The sequence below is a fragment of the Rhinopithecus roxellana genome, chromosome 21 (genome assembly GCF_007565055.1).
Source record: "Rhinopithecus roxellana isolate Shanxi Qingling chromosome 21, ASM756505v1, whole genome shotgun sequence".
NCBI classification, from domain to species: domain Eukaryota; kingdom Metazoa; phylum Chordata; class Mammalia; order Primates; family Cercopithecidae; genus Rhinopithecus; species Rhinopithecus roxellana.
Genome location: NC_044569.1, coordinates 60716673 through 60734852, shown reverse-complemented (window position 1 = coordinate 60734852; position 18180 = coordinate 60716673). Strand labels below are relative to the sequence as shown.

General features: G+C 37.8%; 1 protein-coding gene across 3 annotated transcripts in view; it reads right to left on the bottom strand.

Annotated features, from left to right (window-relative positions):
• The window catches only part of WDR7 (WD repeat domain 7), a 400989-nt gene that overhangs the window by 359064 nt on the left and 23745 nt on the right, over positions 1–18180 (bottom strand). For all 3 annotated transcript variants that reach the window (XM_030925915.1, XM_030925916.1, XM_030925918.1), the window contains exons 3-8: positions 12300–12406; positions 10018–10096; positions 8561–8735; positions 5408–5484; positions 4483–4602; positions 52–197 (exon numbers count right to left, since the gene is read on the bottom strand). In XM_030925915.1, the coding sequence (XP_030781775.1) occupies positions 52–197; positions 4483–4602; positions 5408–5484; positions 8561–8735; positions 10018–10096; positions 12300–12406 (704 nt within the window). The remainder of the gene's footprint in view (positions 1–51; positions 198–4482; positions 4603–5407; positions 5485–8560; positions 8736–10017; positions 10097–12299; positions 12407–18180) is intronic.

The following is an 18180-nucleotide window of genomic DNA, read 5'->3' as shown; positions in this document are numbered from 1 at the left end:
ATTCTGAATCTTTTACTTTTGATGAGTCCTAATTTATTACTTACTGCATACCTGGCAGGTAGTTTGTAAATATAACTTTGCCCATTTTCTGTCCAAATGATGACTTTATCTGCTGAGACAAAGTCCCCGCCAGTCCATGTCTGTCCATTTTCACTAGGACCTGAACACAACAAGGAATAGTCTCCAGCATCGAACACCTGCAAGGAAGAAAGAAATTTACAATCTACTCCATGATACTATAATAAGTAAGATCCAGTGACATTTCAAGTTTAAAAAAAAAAAAAAGCCTGGAAATATATTTAGAAAACTCAGTTTGCTGCATCAGATAAAGACAGTTTGTCATTAAGCCCTGGGAAAGGTCACCTTCAATAGGGAAAACACAACTAGGCCCCTAGTTATGGGTAAGCTCCCTGTGGACAGGGAACACACTGTGACAAGTGGAACAAGGGCGCTCTCCCTACAGGAACAGTTATCCTCAGACTTTCTATCTAGAGAAAGTATTCCATTAAAAAATTGCAAATAATAGGAAATCAACCTCAAACATGCAGGCTTGAGTCCCGTTTTATTTCTATGTCTAGGAACAGCATTTCTCTCTTTTTTTTTTTTTTTTTTTTTTTTTGAGACAAGGTCTTGCTCTGCCACCCAGGCCGAAGTGCAGTGGCACAATGAGAGCTCACTGCAACCTCAAACTCCTGGGCTCAAGTGATTCTCCCACCTCAGCCTCTCGAATAGCTGGAACTACAAGAGCATGTCACCATGCCCTGCTAACTTTTTTATTTTTTATTTTTTGTAGAGACAGGGTCTCACCATGTTGCCCAGGCTGGTCTCAAACTCCTGGGCTCAAGCGATCCTCCCACCTTGGCCTCCCAAAGTGCTGGGATTATAGGCCTGAGCCACCTTGTCTGGCCCAGTAACAACATTTGTAACAATAAACTCTGGCATGAGAATAACATTATTATAAGGGAATTACTTTGTTTTACATTATTTCATCAACGTTCTAAAATACTATAGTTAACAGGCTCAATTTTACTGTGTAATAATTTTCACATATAAAATTCAAATCCCTATAATTTCACCCACAATAAAGGTTACTAACCTTATAGGGCTTTACATCTGCAAGGCACTCACTGCAAAGTTTACAAAGTACCTTTACAATTATTATCTCAAATGCCCTGAGAATCATCGCAGGTGTTACTATTCCAGTTTACAGATAAGAAACGGACACAAATAAGGATTTGATCAATTGTTCAAAGTCTTATGACCAGTAAGTGATAGTGTTAGAACTAAAAGCTCTGCTCTTACAATTTCTAGCAGAATTATTCTTTCTATCACTTTCAATATTTGAAAAAAGTACATTAAATGTTGTTAGAAAATGTTCCCAGGAGGAATGAGGAATTCCTCATTCCCCAATAGCTCAGAAGTTTTATTTTACTTTTCTTTAAAGAAAACAATGAAGTTGCTCGTGTGGAGCCTTGAAGTTAGAACACATCCTAGCTGCATTTACCATGATTTCTTACAGTATTTATCAGCGTGTAACATTAGCACTACAATTATAGCCAAGAAAACTCCAAGAATAATGAAGGGAAACTAGTCCTCCAGCCCTATTATCTGTTAAAGCAAATCATAAAACTATAAAAATTAAAACAATACAGTATTAATTCATGAATGGGCAGACAAATCCAGAAGTCTGAAAACAGATTCCAATAATGGAATATAGTATATTATCAAGGGACAACAGACGAATGAATTATTCAACAAATGGCATCAGGTACTGGGGGGCAGTCCATCTGGAATAAAAATAAAACTGGATCTACATCTCACAATATATACAAAATAAATTCCAGATTAAAGATTCAAAAGTATGTAACCAAAACCATATAGGGCTGGCGCGGTGGCTCATGCCTATAATCCCAGCACTTTGGGAGGCCAAGGCAAGCTGATCACTTGATGCCAGGAGTTCAAGACCAGCCTGGCCAATATAGTGAAACCCCTCTCTACTAGAAATACAAGAATTGGTCAGGCGTGGTGGCGCCTGCCTGTGATTCCAGCTATTTGGGAGGCTGAGGCAGGAGAATCCCTTGAACCTGGGAGGCGAAGGTTACAGTGTGCCGAGATTGCACCATTACACTCCAGCCTAGGCAACAGCAAGACCTCTCAAAACAAACAGACCAAAAATAAAAAATAAAAAAAAATAAAAAATAAAACCATATAAAAATTAGGAGAAAATGAAAGATTTTATTTTAATCTCAGCTTATGGTAAGCCCAATTGTAAACTTCTTCATGATAATAAGTATCTTAAAAAGCCACTTTGGTGGGTTGTAGTGCTATCTCAGTATTGTCTTACTATGATGATTAGTGAAGTTAAGCAACTTTCCATACATTTACTGGCTATCTGGCTTTCATCTTTTGTAAAATATTTTTGTACAATTTCCTGCTGAGTTTTCTGTAGTTTTCTTCTTGATGTGCAGGAGTCGTTTTTTAATAAATACTGGACAATTCCTCATCTATGTATATTGTAATTATCTTCTCTGACGACGTGAGTTGTCTTTTTACTCTTATGTATGCATTTTAAGAAAGAAAAAGCTGTTCTCACATAATTATAAAATGTTTATAATGGACACAAATGAAACTGGTACTAGATACTCTACCTGGAAGGGAAAGGGAAGTTCCAGCGGGGGAAGAGAGACATTTTTCACTGTGTCCTCTTGCCCTTTTTTTCTCCCCCCAAGACAGAGTCTTGCTCTGTCACCCAGGTTGGAGTGCAGTGCCGCAATCCCGGCTCACTGCAACCTCTGCCTCCCAGGCTCAAGCAATTCTCCTGCCTCAGCCTCCCGAGTAGCTGAGATTACAGGTGCGCGTCACCATGCATTGTTAATTGTTTTCTGTATTTTTAGTAGAAACGAGGTTTCACCATGTTGGCCAGGCTGGTCTCAAACTCCTGACCTCGTGATCTGCCTGCCTCGGGTCTCCTGAAGTGCTGGGATTACAGGCGTGAGCCACCATGCCCAGCCTGTTTTTTTTTATTACTATTTGCATGTGTTTTAAATTTTAGGACAAAGGAAGAAACCCATAAAACCTACTCTAAGCAAGCAGCGGCTAGCTTTTCCTAATTTTATTCTGATATAGTAAGTGACAATGATAAGGTTAAGATGCTGCTTCCCTAGTCATTCCTTTCACTATATGGCCCATCCCCTTGTGTTCAAAGCTCAGGAAACCAGCCCATTCCAGGTTTGAATTGTGAGACAGTATAGCATAGTAGTAATGAGAGCAGCTGCTGCAGTCAGATACCTGATTATAACTCAGCAACTCCGCTACCATTTATATAACCTTTGTCAAGTTATTCGTCCCCTCACTGTCTCAGTTGCCTCATCTGCAAAATGGGGAAAGTAACAAGTCCTCATGTGGTAAGCAGCCTCTAACAGGGTCCCAGTGATCCCAAACCCTGGTATTCACACCCATGGGTAATCCTCTTCCCTGAGTGTAGGCTGCATGTTGTGACTGTTTTTAAAGAACAAAATGTAGCCAGGCATGGTGGCTCATGCCTATAATCCCAGCAGTTTGTGGGGCTCAGGCAGGAGGATTGCCTGAGCCCAGGAGTTCAAGACCAGCCTGGGCAATAGGGTGAGAGCCCATCTCTACAAAAAAATTCTAAAATTAGCCAGGCTTGGTAATGTGTGCCTTTAGTCCTAGCTACTCAGGAGGCTGAGGTGGGAGGATCCTTTGAGGCCAGGAGTTCAAGGCTGTAGCGAGCTATGATTGTGCCATTGCATTCCAGACTGGGCTACAGAATGAGACCACATCTCTTTAAAAACACCAAAAACAAAAACAAGAACCTGGGTGATAAAGCATGTTCGTTGTTTTAAACTAATAACTTTTGGAATGATTTGTTTTTCAGAATTAAATAGCTAATCCACCTAAGCTCTGAGAGTTGTAAGGACTAAAAGAAATAATACATGGCAAGCTTTGAAAAAAGTGCTAGTCACAGAGCAAGTGTCCAAAACATGCTATTTTTCTATTATGGAAACATTAAAGTCTGGCAGTGTGGAAGTGATATATGTCTTCCATCATTAGCTCTGAAGTGATATGAGAAGACTTTCCAACTACAAGAAGCCAGGGAAAATATTGACTATTAGCTTTAATAACACCCTACAAAGAAACGTCCAACCTGTAGAAAACTCCCTACCACTGCTTATGCTGTACTGATAAGATAGTGACTAAAACAGTAGCAAAAAGGATAAATAAAGACAATGAAATATAGTCTCTAACTGAATCATTCCATAAACACAAACAAAAAAAGACAACTATATATAGCCAAGTCCCAACTTCTCAAAATGTGATATCAAAAGCAGACATGAATTCTAAAATGGCTAAAATACGCTAGCACCAAGTACTTCTTTAGGGTTCTTTGGAAATCTTGGAAATCTGATAAACCAAAGTCTTGAAGGATAAAAATACAGCTTCTGATTTATATAATTATCTTACCCTCCAATATTTGGAACACACAACCAAAAGTGACCTTTGTGTAAATGCACAAAAAGAGATGCTTTGGCAATTCTGACAATAAATGGGTTTGGATTCCTCCTCAAATATTGGTTCCGTATCCTGAAAAGAGAAAGATTTGTAAAACTTTAGGAATAGCTTGATTGTCAATTAAAATTATCACTCAACGATAAAGGCAACAAAATGAAATAAAGGCATCGCTTCATATGTTCATCATTTTGGCCCCTCACGTAAGCGCCAAGGCAGTAAAAAGCAGCAAAGATCCACCTTAAAAGGAGCTAGGCACAAATACTGTTGCTACAAAATCCCCTGAGATTTCAATTCCGATGAGATTCAGAGTATCATCGCTCTAGTAATGACAGATGATAAAGTCTGCCTTAATCCTAATTTTTGCAGCTATATGTGCTTTAAAAAAGATCTAATCAATTCCTCTATCTTCTCCTGAATTCCATGCCTAAAAATTCCCTAGCTGAAGAGAGTAGGGAACTTGATTTTTCTCACTGATAAAAAAAGAACAAGGAATTCAAGCCCAAAGAACTGAAGTAGATGATAAAAATGGCTTTGTATATTTTTTGTGGCAATTTGCTTTATTTTTTTTCCTTTGAGTCAATTTAAACAGTTGAGAAGAACCCCACCTCTTTTATGTTTCACCTCATCTTATCCTGTGCAATATGTTTCTCTATTTTATATCCATGATAGAGCAGATGTTACCACTAAAAGTGAATAAAAAATTCACTCCCATGGCATACTAGGGAATCTTCCATACTCTGCCTGTAAGAAAATTATCAAAAAATAATAGCTTTTTCCTTCCCCCTTAAAAAAAAAAATGGAAGGGGCATATCATTACTAAAATTTTGAACTACAGAGAATAAAAACAGAGAAATCACTCCAGTTTCCTTTTTCTAACCTGCAAGTCACTTATTTCCGAGGTAACGATCCAGACCTTCAGGATGCCAGTCACTGAGAGTGCTACCACCGTGTCCTCTAAGATGAGAAGGGACAAAAAGGCAGCCCAGGTTACGAACATAACATGCTTTCTTTCTACATATTAAGATGTTTTGCTTGAATGAAATTAAACAATAGCATGTTTTACAATTAGAAAAACACAATTCTCTATTTCATGAAACAGAAACCAGGTTTTGAAACGCTAGTTAATAAAGATGGCCAACAACTTAAAATTCAAGGAAAATTATTTCTAGCTAATAGAATTTATTTCTAATCAAGTTTTTAATAATTTCAAATGTTCTTGATTACTATGTTAACAATGAACTTTTACACTTTGAAATTCACAACTTTTAATGCTTTATCACAGATGAGCTCAGGCACTTTATTTCTTCAAGGCACTAATTTCTCCCCCTTTCCCACATCCCTTGCCACCTTCCAGATATTTCATTGCACATTACATCCTCCACAGAGTGTGATCAAGAGAAAAATATGATATAAAATCTAAGTTCCTAAGCTTCGGGTAAGGGACAAGTGACAGCACCAGGGTCACGTACAGGAATTTTGAGAGGATGAGCATTGGAAAGCAGTCAATGTGGGCTCCAGAGTGAGGGAGAGGAATGTTAAAAGCAAAATCACATTTTTCTTCACTAATTAACCAATGAACTTTTAGATAACAAACTATCTTAAATTCAATTTTCTTATCTGGAATCAAATATAAATGAGTAACAACAGTACCTATCCTAATGGGTTGTTACAAAAATTAAGACACACCAAGGGAAAACATTCAGCACATACTAAATTCTCAATAAATTTGAGTTATTACTGTTATTTAAAAAATTGTTATCTTTAAATAAAAACCTTATCAATATCACATAGTTCTCTAGGCACTGTAAGGCATTGGAATGAATTCATTGAAGTTACATTCTATTCTGTTCAGACTACAGTGTATACATATACAGAAGGAGTATAAAAATTTTAAATATGCAAACTGCTTGGTCACAAATATAGATCCTTTTTAAATAAAGGATTCATTGTAACTAATATTAGAGACAAATATATGAATGATTAGTTCCCTTTTGCCTGGAAAAATAACGCGAATCTCATTCTCACTGTTATGTTTAGGAATAAAGCAGTAATTATCTAATATGCATAAAAAACCTCTCTGAGAAGGTTCACATTAAAGAAGACTGCTCAATTTTATTTTACCAAACATCTCCCAAATATATTTAACCAGAGATCCCACCTTTTTGACTAATATCTATTAACAAACTTCAGAACCAACACTCTGAAGAGCAGCAGCAGGAAATGAAGCCAGTGCATCCACTCTTCCCACAGTCCACTTCAGTGCAGGCCTGCACCACTCTCAGCTGGGCTACTAATCTCCTAATTTGCTCCCATCTTTGAAGTTTAAAGCATAAGTCCCTTCAGAGACTGCCCATCACCTACAGTGAGAGCCTGCAAGCTACAGCTCATGAGTCAACTCCAGCCCACTGACTGTTTTGGTAAATAAAATTTTATCGGAACACAGCCAGGTTCATTCACTAATGTATTGCCTGTGGCTGCTTTTGTGCTACACTAGCAGAGTTGAGTCGTTGAAACATGGACCATATGGCCTGCAGAGCCTGAAATATTTCATATCTGCCCTTTACATACAAGTTTGCCAACCCATGATCCACAAGGTGAATTCCCTAGCTGATACACAGGGATTTCAAGACCCGTCTCCTGCCAGCTCTGCCAGCCTCATATCCTGCCATTCCTTTCCTCATGCTTCTTGCCCCAGAAAAAGATAATCTATAGTTTCATACATACACCTATCATAATTTTAATGCTTTTGTACCTACAGACTATGACTCTGCCAGAAACATCCTGATCGTATGTCTGCTAAACTCTTCCTCATCTTCCAAATCCTAGATCAGACTTCATCTGATCTGGACAGTTGTCTACTGCCCTCAATCAGCCTCACAATCAGCCATCCTCTCCATACTATTTTTCCATCTTGCACACTTTGTACTCTAAACTATTATTTGTTTATATATCATTGTCCTTTACTAGAATTTGACTCCCTTAAGTATTAATATTTCAATTCCTTGCACCTGGAAGACTGTAGGCATTCAATAAATATTTGCTGAATGACTACTGAATAAAAAGCTATGTGCTGATTTTCCAACCCTAAGAGGTTACAAATGGAAAGCTCCTATAAAGTTGAAGGCAATTCACTAATGGGACACAGTGTAACACAGTGGTTAAAGTAACTACTCCAGGGTCCTTTAACAAAGACGCCATCACCCTAACCCTCATCATTCTCCCCATCTATACGATGAATATTAACAGTACCTACCCCGCTATTGTGAGAATTGATCATATGTAAATGTTTAGCAGTCTGCTTGGTACTGTAAACACACAGTAAATAAAAGTCCTCATGGTGATGGTGCTGGTGATACTGGTGGTAGTGGTGGTGGTTACTGACCAGCCTCTATAGGAAGTACATAACTATGAAGCCATTTGAAAGGAAAAGAATGCTCCTTAAAAGGCTTACCAGAGTAGACATTCAATGTTCTGAATTAACTACTGCTCTTTTCCTGACAACTTTACTTTTGCTCTCATGGTTGTTATTGAGAGGTTTCAACAAAAATGAAGAAAAGATAATAATATTTACTGAGCATCAAGTACATATCAGCCCCTTCCAGGTACTTTCATTAAATTTAACTGTGTATAATCTCTCCTTTTTCACTATCTCCATTTGAAATGGAAACATCTCCTATGCCTCATAAGCAAGTGACAGAACCAGGCTCCAGAAATATACAGGTAAAACTACAGTTCCTCTCAAAGGTAAAACTATACCCCCAAAAGTTAAGATATTCTTCCTCCACTTCAGATATCACGCAAAAGCTGGTGATCTATACATCATGGAATGGAGATAAGCCAACAATTAAGCCTTCATTCAATCAAAGATTTCTTTATGAAGGAGGAAACAGACCATAAATTATTGGTGTAGTTATTTCTTAAATAGAAGAATATATCCCAAAGTATGAATTTACAATAAATTGTAGAATGTTACAGCAAACTAAACATTAAGTCATGGTGCTAAAGCTCCTAACAGGCATAATACACTGACCTTGTGTTCGGTGGGATCGAATAATACTCATGGAGCTAATCCAGTCTGGTGATATCTTTGATACTAAGGAGTATAATACTTCAAGGCTGGTAGAATCCACAACAAGGATTTCAGGGTAATGTCCATGGCATAAAAGCCTTCCTTCTCGCTGATTCCCAACAGAGAACTGGTAGAACTACATTCATGTCAAAAGGAAAAAGATTTCTGAGTGTTTTCCTTTAATTTATATACTTGATTAATATGCATTCATCAAGGTTATTACAATATTCTCCTAAAGCTCAACTTCTTCAGTAAGAATTTTAGATATTTACCAAATGGTATGTATTATATGGGTGTGTGTGCACACACATATATTAAGTTCTATTAATATTTTAAATAGCTAACAAAAATTACTTTCCTAACATCTTATCCTCCTTTTTGAACTATTTTGAAACAGAATTCATGATAATTGTTTTTATCCCCCTCTAGCATCTAAAACAGAACTGTTGAATAAATTAATAAAACACCTGAATAAAATCAGCTTTACAAATCACATCAAAAGGGAAACTCAGGTGGGTCACAAAAATAACATGAATTTTAAATTAGTAGAAATAGGGAAATATAGGCTTATAATTACTAGTTATGCAAATACAATTTAGAAGGATGATTGATGTTCAAACATAATCAGGGCCTCAGCTTCCTTATACGTAAAATGGCATACTCCTATTTAATATGTAAGGGTGTCAGAAGGACTAAATCAAACACAATACAAGAAATGCCTACACCGTATCTGCTCAATAAATGTGAGTTACCTTCTCTTCCTTTCCCATTGAAATAATTGATCATATTTTTAATATAATTCATAATTTTCCCAACACTCAACACAGTAAACAATTAGTAAACTGAAGTACAGAGAATTAGGCAGCTATGAAAAAGTAAAACCAAATACCAGGAATGTAAATCAGAAACTACAAATTCCTGTGTAACACTATACATATTAAGACAGGCATATGAAACAGTCATGTCTTCTGGAGAGTTGGAAAGTTTTCAAAATACATATTCAAGGACCAACTGCATGAGCAATAAAAAAGATACGGTCCAAAAAGTAGGTCAATTTGTGTCCATCACAAATGGAATCACAAAGGCTTTTGCCAGGAAGAATTCCATTATTTAGGACCAAGAGCATTTTCCCAAATAGTGAAGGGGCTCTCACTTAGGTAACCAAGGTAGCCCAGAACAGCAGAAGCAGCAGCAATTTGCTTGCCCTTTATCTTTCCAAATTAGTCTCCTCTCCTTTCTTACCCTTCCCAACGGTACCATCTTATGAGGAATACTTTTACCACTTCAATTCTAGTTGACTTGTCCTATTACTACTACCCACCATTTCATATAAAAACATAGGCTTAATGTTTTAAAAATATTTTAAAATTATAGACTTATAATAGTTTGTGCTTAGAGTCACAGAAATAGATACTAACCTGTATGCCAGTATGTGTGCAAGCTAATTTTGTAAATTCAATACATCTGCCATCACTTACATCCCAGAGGCACATCTCTCTATAAAACAAAATAATGGTCAGCTTGAATGTGACTTTTTAAAGCACCATTCAACTTTGTCACTGTGATTTAAAATTAATCTTCCATTAAAACTAATATATTTCAGAAAAAGTAGCATACAGTCACTACTGCTGTTCATCAAAATTTCCAGTCCTCCCTCCCACCCTCCCAACACCCCTTCCAAACTGCCCACCCCCCACCACATTCCATATCCTTTCTAGGCCCATAATAAGACTGCATTTCCTGGTTCCCCTGTGGTTAGCGAACTCTTGTAAGTAGTTCTGGCCAGAACCAATGCAAGGCTTTCCAGAGCTCTGTTCCAGAGACTGGCTGCTTCACACAGAGGTTGCTCCCTCACTCTGAACCTCAAAGTAAGGATAACAGTGAAGCAGAGTAGAGGCCTCAAGTGACACTTGAGGGACAAGTGACAAAAACAAGAAATAAACTTCTAATTTAAACTACTGAGATTTTATATTTGTCATCCAGGTAGCTAGAGAATTTCAAACTGCAAAAAACAATAGTTAAAGTCAAGTGAATTCCAAACTTTTACAAATAAAATACAAGCTTCCAGTTTTCATGCTGTATTTATTGTAATTTTATTGAATGCATACAAAAAAACTAGATATAAGATTGACAGATATAACATTGAAAATTAGAAATGTCAACATGCCTTGTCCATTGAAGAAATATATTTAACAGAAAAAAATTAATAAAATGCAATGATCCTGATATTATTAGGGTTTTCTTTAAGATACCACTTTCTGTATCTCACATGGTATTATAGAAGACAATTTTTCAAAGAACATTCAATTTAGAATATACATTCTAATGAGAATTATTCATTTTTTTTTTTTTTTTTTTTTTTTTTTTTTTTTTTTGAGACGGAGTCTTGCTCTGTCGCCGGGGCTGGAGTGCAGTGGCCGGATCTCAGCTCACTGCAAGCTCCGCCTCCCGGGTTTCCGCCATTCTCCTGCCTCAGCCTCCCGAGTAGCTGGGACTACAGGCGCCCGCCACCTCGCCCGGCTAGTTTTTTGTATTTTTAGTAGAGACGGGTTTTCACCGTGTTAGCCAGGATGGTCTCGATCTCCTGACCTCGTGATCCGCCCGTCTCGGCCTCCCAAAGTGCTGGGATTACAGGCTTGAGCCACCGCGCCCGGCCTGAGAATTATTCTTTAATTCACCAACAGCTATTATATTTTTAGCTTATGCTGCTTCTTTTTGTTCCAACGAATTATATAAGGTTCTCTTCAGTGGGGAGAACAATTTCTGTTTTGTTTTGCTTTTTTGAGACAGGGTCTCACTGTGTCACCTAGGCTGGAGTGCAGTGGCACAATCACAGCTCACTATAGCCTCAATCTCCTGGGCTCAGGTGATCCTATCACCTCAGCCTCCTGCGTAGCACAGACTACAGGTGCACACCATCGTGCCCGGCTAGTTCTTGTATTTCTTGTAGAGACAGGGTTTTGACATGTTCCTCAAGCTGGTCTCAAACTTCTGCGCTCAAGTGATCCGCCCATCTCAGCCTCCCAAAGTGTTAGGATTATAGGAGTGAGCCACCACACATAGCAACAATTTCTTATATAATTCTCTTCAAGTTCCCCAACTTTCTTCAATAGCATATTGTGTAAATACATATAATTTTCTAAGCACCAAAAAATGTTTTAAAAACTTTTTAAAAATCTTTTTAAACATTTAATAACATTGGGCCCTACAATTACTGTGCAATGACCTGCCTCTCTAAGGCGAGCTGCATTCTGAGACTTTGGAACACAAATAGTTATGTTAGTGTATTAATACATATCCATATAATTTCATGAACTTTTTCATGGCATCACCTTCAAAAATTATGCTAGTCTAGCATCATTCAGGTTTTTAAAAGGAAATCTCAAAGTTGTCTGGTAACTCAGTAAAAACAATATGAAGATGAATGATCGCGCTTTAACTCTCATAGTATTCTGAGTTCCTCAAAAGCAAACCGAAGTACATAATCATAAATTACAATCAAATATTATAAAATCATTAACACAGGTAAAATTTACATCCCTAAAATCAGATTTTCAATATCTACCTTTAGACAATAAAAAGCGTTTATTTAGGAGATATTCTAAAAGAAAAAAAATACTTGTTTTTCTTTTATAATTAGTTATTACAGTGCTAGTTATAAAGACTCACGAGAAAAACAGGCAAATGAGAAAATACTTACCCACTTTCAGACGCACTCACAATATACTGTTTGTCACTGGAAGCACAAGCTTTCGACAAACAAGTGATTGACGCTGTATGACCAAACAAAAGTGCTCGAGGATTAATCTAGAAATGCAAAAATATGCTAGTTTAAGTACCAAACTTAAAAATTAACCTCTTATTTGGGTGCCAGCTTAGCCACAGTGCAATAGAAGAGTAGGTAGACTGCTAAGGTTTTTTATTCTAGCCTCTGGCTCTTGCACCGCACTGCTGGAGCTACCTGGGAGAACTTCTAGCCCTGAAAAGAAGGACACAGGCCTGGCTGGCTTCACTACTGGCTGACTGTAGAGACCCAGGGCCTTAAACAAACATAGGCAGTAGTCGGGAGTGGTTACAACAGGCCTTAAGCAAAACCCAGTGCTATGCTGGCTTCAGGGCTGACCCAGCACAGTACTAGTGAAGGTGGCCACAGGGGTGCTTGTGTCATTCCACCCCCTGGTCCAAGTGGTTCAAAACAGAGAGAAAGACTCCATTTGTTTGTGGGAAAGGATGAAAAGAGAACACCCTCTGCCTGGTAAGCCAGGGAATTGTCCCAAATCTTGTCCAAGACCATCAAGGCGGTATCTCTACGAGTCTGCAAGAACCACAATGCTGCTGGGCGCAGTGGCTCACGTCTGTGATCCCAGCACTTTGTGAGGCTGAGGCGGGCAGATCATGAGGTCAGGAGTTCAAGACCAGCCTGACCAACATGGTGAAACCTCATCTCTACTAAAAATACAAAAATTAGCCGGGCGTGGTGGTAGGCGCCTGTATTCCCAGCTACTCAGGAGGCTAAGGCAGGAGGATCACTTGAACCCTGGAGGCAAAGGTTGCAGTGATCTGAGATTGCTCCACTGCACTCCAGCCTGGGTGACAGAATGAGGCTCCATCTCAAAAAAAAAGAAAAAAGAAAAAAAAACCCCACTGTGTTACTGGGCGTGGGGCTCCCCTAAAGCAGATACAGCTTAGAACACAACACCCATGTCCTTTCGAATATCTGGAAAGCCGTCCCAAGAAGGACAGGTACAAACAAGTCCAGACAGTGAAGAATACAATAAATACTTAATTCTTCCATGGCGAGACAAGACAAACATCAGTAAATGTCAAGACAATCCAGGAAAACATGATCTCATCAAATGAATGAAATAAGACAACAGGGACCAATCCTGGAGAAACAAATATGTGACCGTTCAGACAGATAATTCAAAATAGGGTTTGAATTCTGTTTTGAGAAAACTCAAAGAAATTCAAGATAACACAGAGAAAGAATTCAGAGTTCTATCAGATAAATTTAAGAAAGAGATTGAAATAATAAAAAAGAATCTGGCAGAAATTCTGAAGCTGAAAATGCAACTGGCATACTGAAGAATATATCAGAGTCTTTTTTTTGAGATGGAGTCTCGCTCTGTCGCCCAGGCTGGAGTGCAGTGGTGCATTCTCGGCTCACTGCAAGCTCCGCCTCCTGGGTTCATGCCATTCTCCTGCCTCAGCCTCCCAAGTAGCTGGGACTACAGGCGCACACTGCCATGCCTGGCTAATGTTTTGTATTTTTAGTAGAGATGGGGTTTCACCATGTTAGCCAGGATAGTCTCAATCTCCTGACCTTGTGATCCACCTGCCTCGGCCTCCCAAAGTGCTGGAATTACAGGAGTGAGCCACTACGCCCAGCCACATCAGAGTCTTTTAATAGCAGAATTGATCAAGCAGAGAAAAGAAATAGCTTGAAGACGGCCTATTTGAAAACACACATAGGAAACAAAAGAAAAAAGACTAAAAAGGAATGAAGCATGCCTACAGGATCTAGAAAAATAGCTTTAAAAGGGCAAATCTATGAGTTACTGGTCATAAAGAGGAGGCAGAGAAGGAGATGGGGTAGAAAGTTTACACAAAGGAATAATAACAAAGAATTCCCAAATCTAGAGAAAGATATAAATATCCAAGTACTTATAGAACATCAAGCAAATTTAACCCAAAGATGACTACCTCACGGTATTTAATAATCAAACTCCCAGAGATCAAGGATAAAGAAAGAATCCTTAAAGCAACAAGAGAAAAAACACAACATACACTGGGCCAGGCACAGTGGCTCATGCCGAAAATCCCAGAACTCTGCGAGGCCTGAGGTCGATGAATCACTTGAGGCCAGGAGTTTGAGATTAGCCTGGACAAAATGGCAAAACCTCATCTCTACTAAAAATACAAAAATTAGCCAGGTGTGGTGGCACACATCTGTAGTGCCAGCTACTTGGGAGGCTGAGGCACAGGAATTGCTGGAACCCAGGAGGCAGAGGTTTCAGTAAGTTGAGATCACACCACTGCACTTCAGCCTGGGCAACAGAGAAAGACTCTGTCTTAAAACAAACAAACAATGGAGCTCCAACATGTCTGGAACCAGACTTTTCAGTGGAAATCTTACAGGCCAGAGGAGAGTGGCATGACATATTTAAAGTACCAAAGGAAAGAATAGTAAATCCAGCAAAAAATATCCCTCAAGCATGAAAGAGAAATAAAGACTTTCTAGACAAACAAAAGCTGAGGGATTTCATCAGTCCTAGACCTATCCTACAAGAAATGCTAAAGGGAGTACTTCAGTCAGAAAGAAAAGGATGTCAGTGAAAGACTAGATGTCTTCCCTCTGCTAAGATTAGGAATGAAACAAGGATGTTCACTCTTGCCACTTCTATTCAACATTGTTATGGAGGTGCCATCCAGGAATGTTAGGCCAAAAAAAAATGAAATAAAAGGCATCCCAACTGGAAAGCAAAAAGTAGAACTATCTCTATTCAAGAATGACATTATCTTGTATGCAGAAATTCCTAAAGGATCTACTAAAAACTATTAGAAGTAATTAGTCCAATAAGGTTATAAGATACAAGATGAACAAACAAACTCAAATGTATTTCTATACACCAGCAATGAAAAATCTGAAAAGAAAATAAATTGAACAATTCTATATCTAATAGATTCAAAAAATAAAATTATTTGAAATAAATTTAATAAAAGTAATACAAACCTTATATTCTGAAAACTACAAAATATCGCTGTAAAAAAACTAAAGATCTAAATAAACGAAATGCATTCAATGTTCGCGGGTCAGCAAAACCGGATATTGTTAAAACAGCAATACTCTCCAAACTGACCTGCTGAGTCAACACATTCCCTAGTAAAGCCCCAACTGACTTCTTCGTAGAAATTGACAAGCTGATTCTAAAATTCATATGGGAATTCACGGGATCTCACCGAAACAATCTTGAAAAAGAAGAGCAATACTGGAGGACTCACATATCTGGATTTCAAAACTTAATATAAAATAGTAATTAAGACAGTGGGCATATAAAACAACCGTAATTAGGACAGTGAGTACAGACATCTAGAGGATATGGACAAGAACACACACACAGAACCATAAAATAGAATTGAGAGTCCAGATAGAAACCCATGACATTTATGGTCAATTGATTTTTCTTAAGAGTCCAATAGCATTCAATGGAGAATAAGTAGTCCTTCTGGCATATAGTGCTAGGATAATTTGATAGCCACACGCAAAAGAATGAAGTCAAGAAATTAACTAATTAACTAATATTAATTAATTAGTTAACTAACAGAATTAGTATATTAGTTAATTAACAGAAAAATTAACTAATATGGATCGAAGACCTAAATGTAAGAGGTAAAACTAGTATATAAAATTCTTAGAAAAAAACACAGGGATAAATCTTCATGACCTTAGATTTAGCAATGGTTTCTTAGATATGACAACAAAAACATAGGCAAACAAAGGAAAAAGAGATAAACTGAACTTTATCAAACTTAAAATATTTTGTGCTTCAAAGAACACAATCAAGAAAGTGAAAAAACAATGGATAAAATGGGAGAAAATAACTGTAAATCTTACATCTGTTAAGGAATTTGTATCTAGAATATATGAAGAATTTTTATGATTCAATAATAAAAAGACAAATAACTCAATTTTAAAATGGGCAAAGGAAATAATTTTAAGTTAAAAATTTTTCTAATGGGCAAAGATTCTGAATAGATGGTTTGCCAGAGAAGAGCTACAAATGGCCAATGAGAACATGAAAAGAAGCTCAACATCTCATTAGCCATCAGGCAAATTCAAACCAAAACCACGAGATACCACTTCACACACAAATTTAGGGCTAGAATCAAAAAGATAACAGCTATTGATTGACAAGGATGTGGAAAACCTGGAACCTTCATGCACTGCTGATGGGAATGGAAAATGATGCAGTTACTTTGGAAAACAGTCTGGCAGTTCCTTAAATAACCAGTTAAACATAGAGTTACCTACCATATGATCCCACAATTCCACGCTCGGGTGTTTACCTAAGTGCACTGAAAACATGTGTCCACACAAACACTCATACATAAATGTGTAATACTCATAGAAGCATTACTCATAAGGGCCAAAAATAGAAACAATCCAAATGTTCATCCACTGACAAATGAACAAATCAAGTCTGGTATACTTATAACATGAAAAATCATTTGGCCATAAAAAGAAATGAAGTACTGATACATGCTACGATGTGGGTGAACCTTGAAAACATTAAGCTACATGATAAAAGCCAGTCATAAAAAAACACGTTATAGTTATATGATTCCATTTATATTAAATGTCCAGAATAAACACGACATTAGTGACAGAAAGTAGATTAGTGGTGGTCTAGGGAGAATGAGTATTATAAGTCATTTTTTTTTTTTTTTTAGAGACAGGGTCTCACTCCCATTGGCCAGGCTGGAGTGCAGTGGTGTAAGTAGCCTTGACCTCCCGGGCTCAGGTGATTTTTCCACCTCAGCCTCTGGAGTAGCTGAGACTACAGGTATGCGTCACCACGCCCGGCTAGTTTTTTGTGTTTTCAGTAGAGATGGGGTTTCACCATGTTGCCCAGGGCTGGTCTCAAAAACTCCTGGACTCAAGCAATCTATCCACCTCAGCCTCCAAAAGTGCTGGGATTACAGGTGTGAGCATGCCTGGCCCAGGAGGGACATTTAAAGGGTACAGGGTTTGTTTTGGAAGTGATGAAAATGTTCTAAAATTGACCTTGGTAATGGCTGCACAACTTTATGAACATACTAAAAAACATCAAAATGTGCATTTGAAACAGATTAATTGTGTAGTATGTGAATTATATCCCAAAAAGGCTATTATCCAAAAAATTAATTTAAAAAATCACCTTTCTTGACCCCACATTCCATACCAGTTACCACTCCATTTTCTCTTTTTCCCTTGACAACAAATTCCTGGAAAGAGTTGTCAGAGAAAGGAGTTACAAATATGGAAAGGAGAAAAGTGGGATAAATGTTGTGGTGCTATGTTGGAATTAGATGTATCAGTGTGAACGTGTGTGTGTGTGTCCCCAACTCCTATTTCCCTAGCTGTGTCCACTGAGAGCCCTGGAAGCAGAGCATGCTAAGCACTCCATAGTCGCAAGGAATGACAATAAAGGCACAGTCATTTCAAAAATCAATACAACAAAACCTATACTTCGTAAAAAGTTCTGCCCTCTTCAAAGCATTTACCATAGAAGGTTTAAGCGTTTTAAATTTTCTAAAACCTCTTTGGAAAACCTCCTTCAGTATGGGGCATAATCATTTGAAAAATCTTAAATGTAACAAACAGTAAGTCACTTGGGGTAGATATTACAATTGAAAAACGGCCAAAAGTCCTCAGAAGGCAACTCTGATGAACAGTGTGAATAATGAATCTGTATTCTACTAGTTTTAGTCAAAACACATTTTTCAGAAAAATCTATTGTGGGCCCAAAAGCATCATTCAGGGACTATATTATCTTCTAATAAGTAGATTTTTATATCTAAAATGTACAACAGGCATTTCA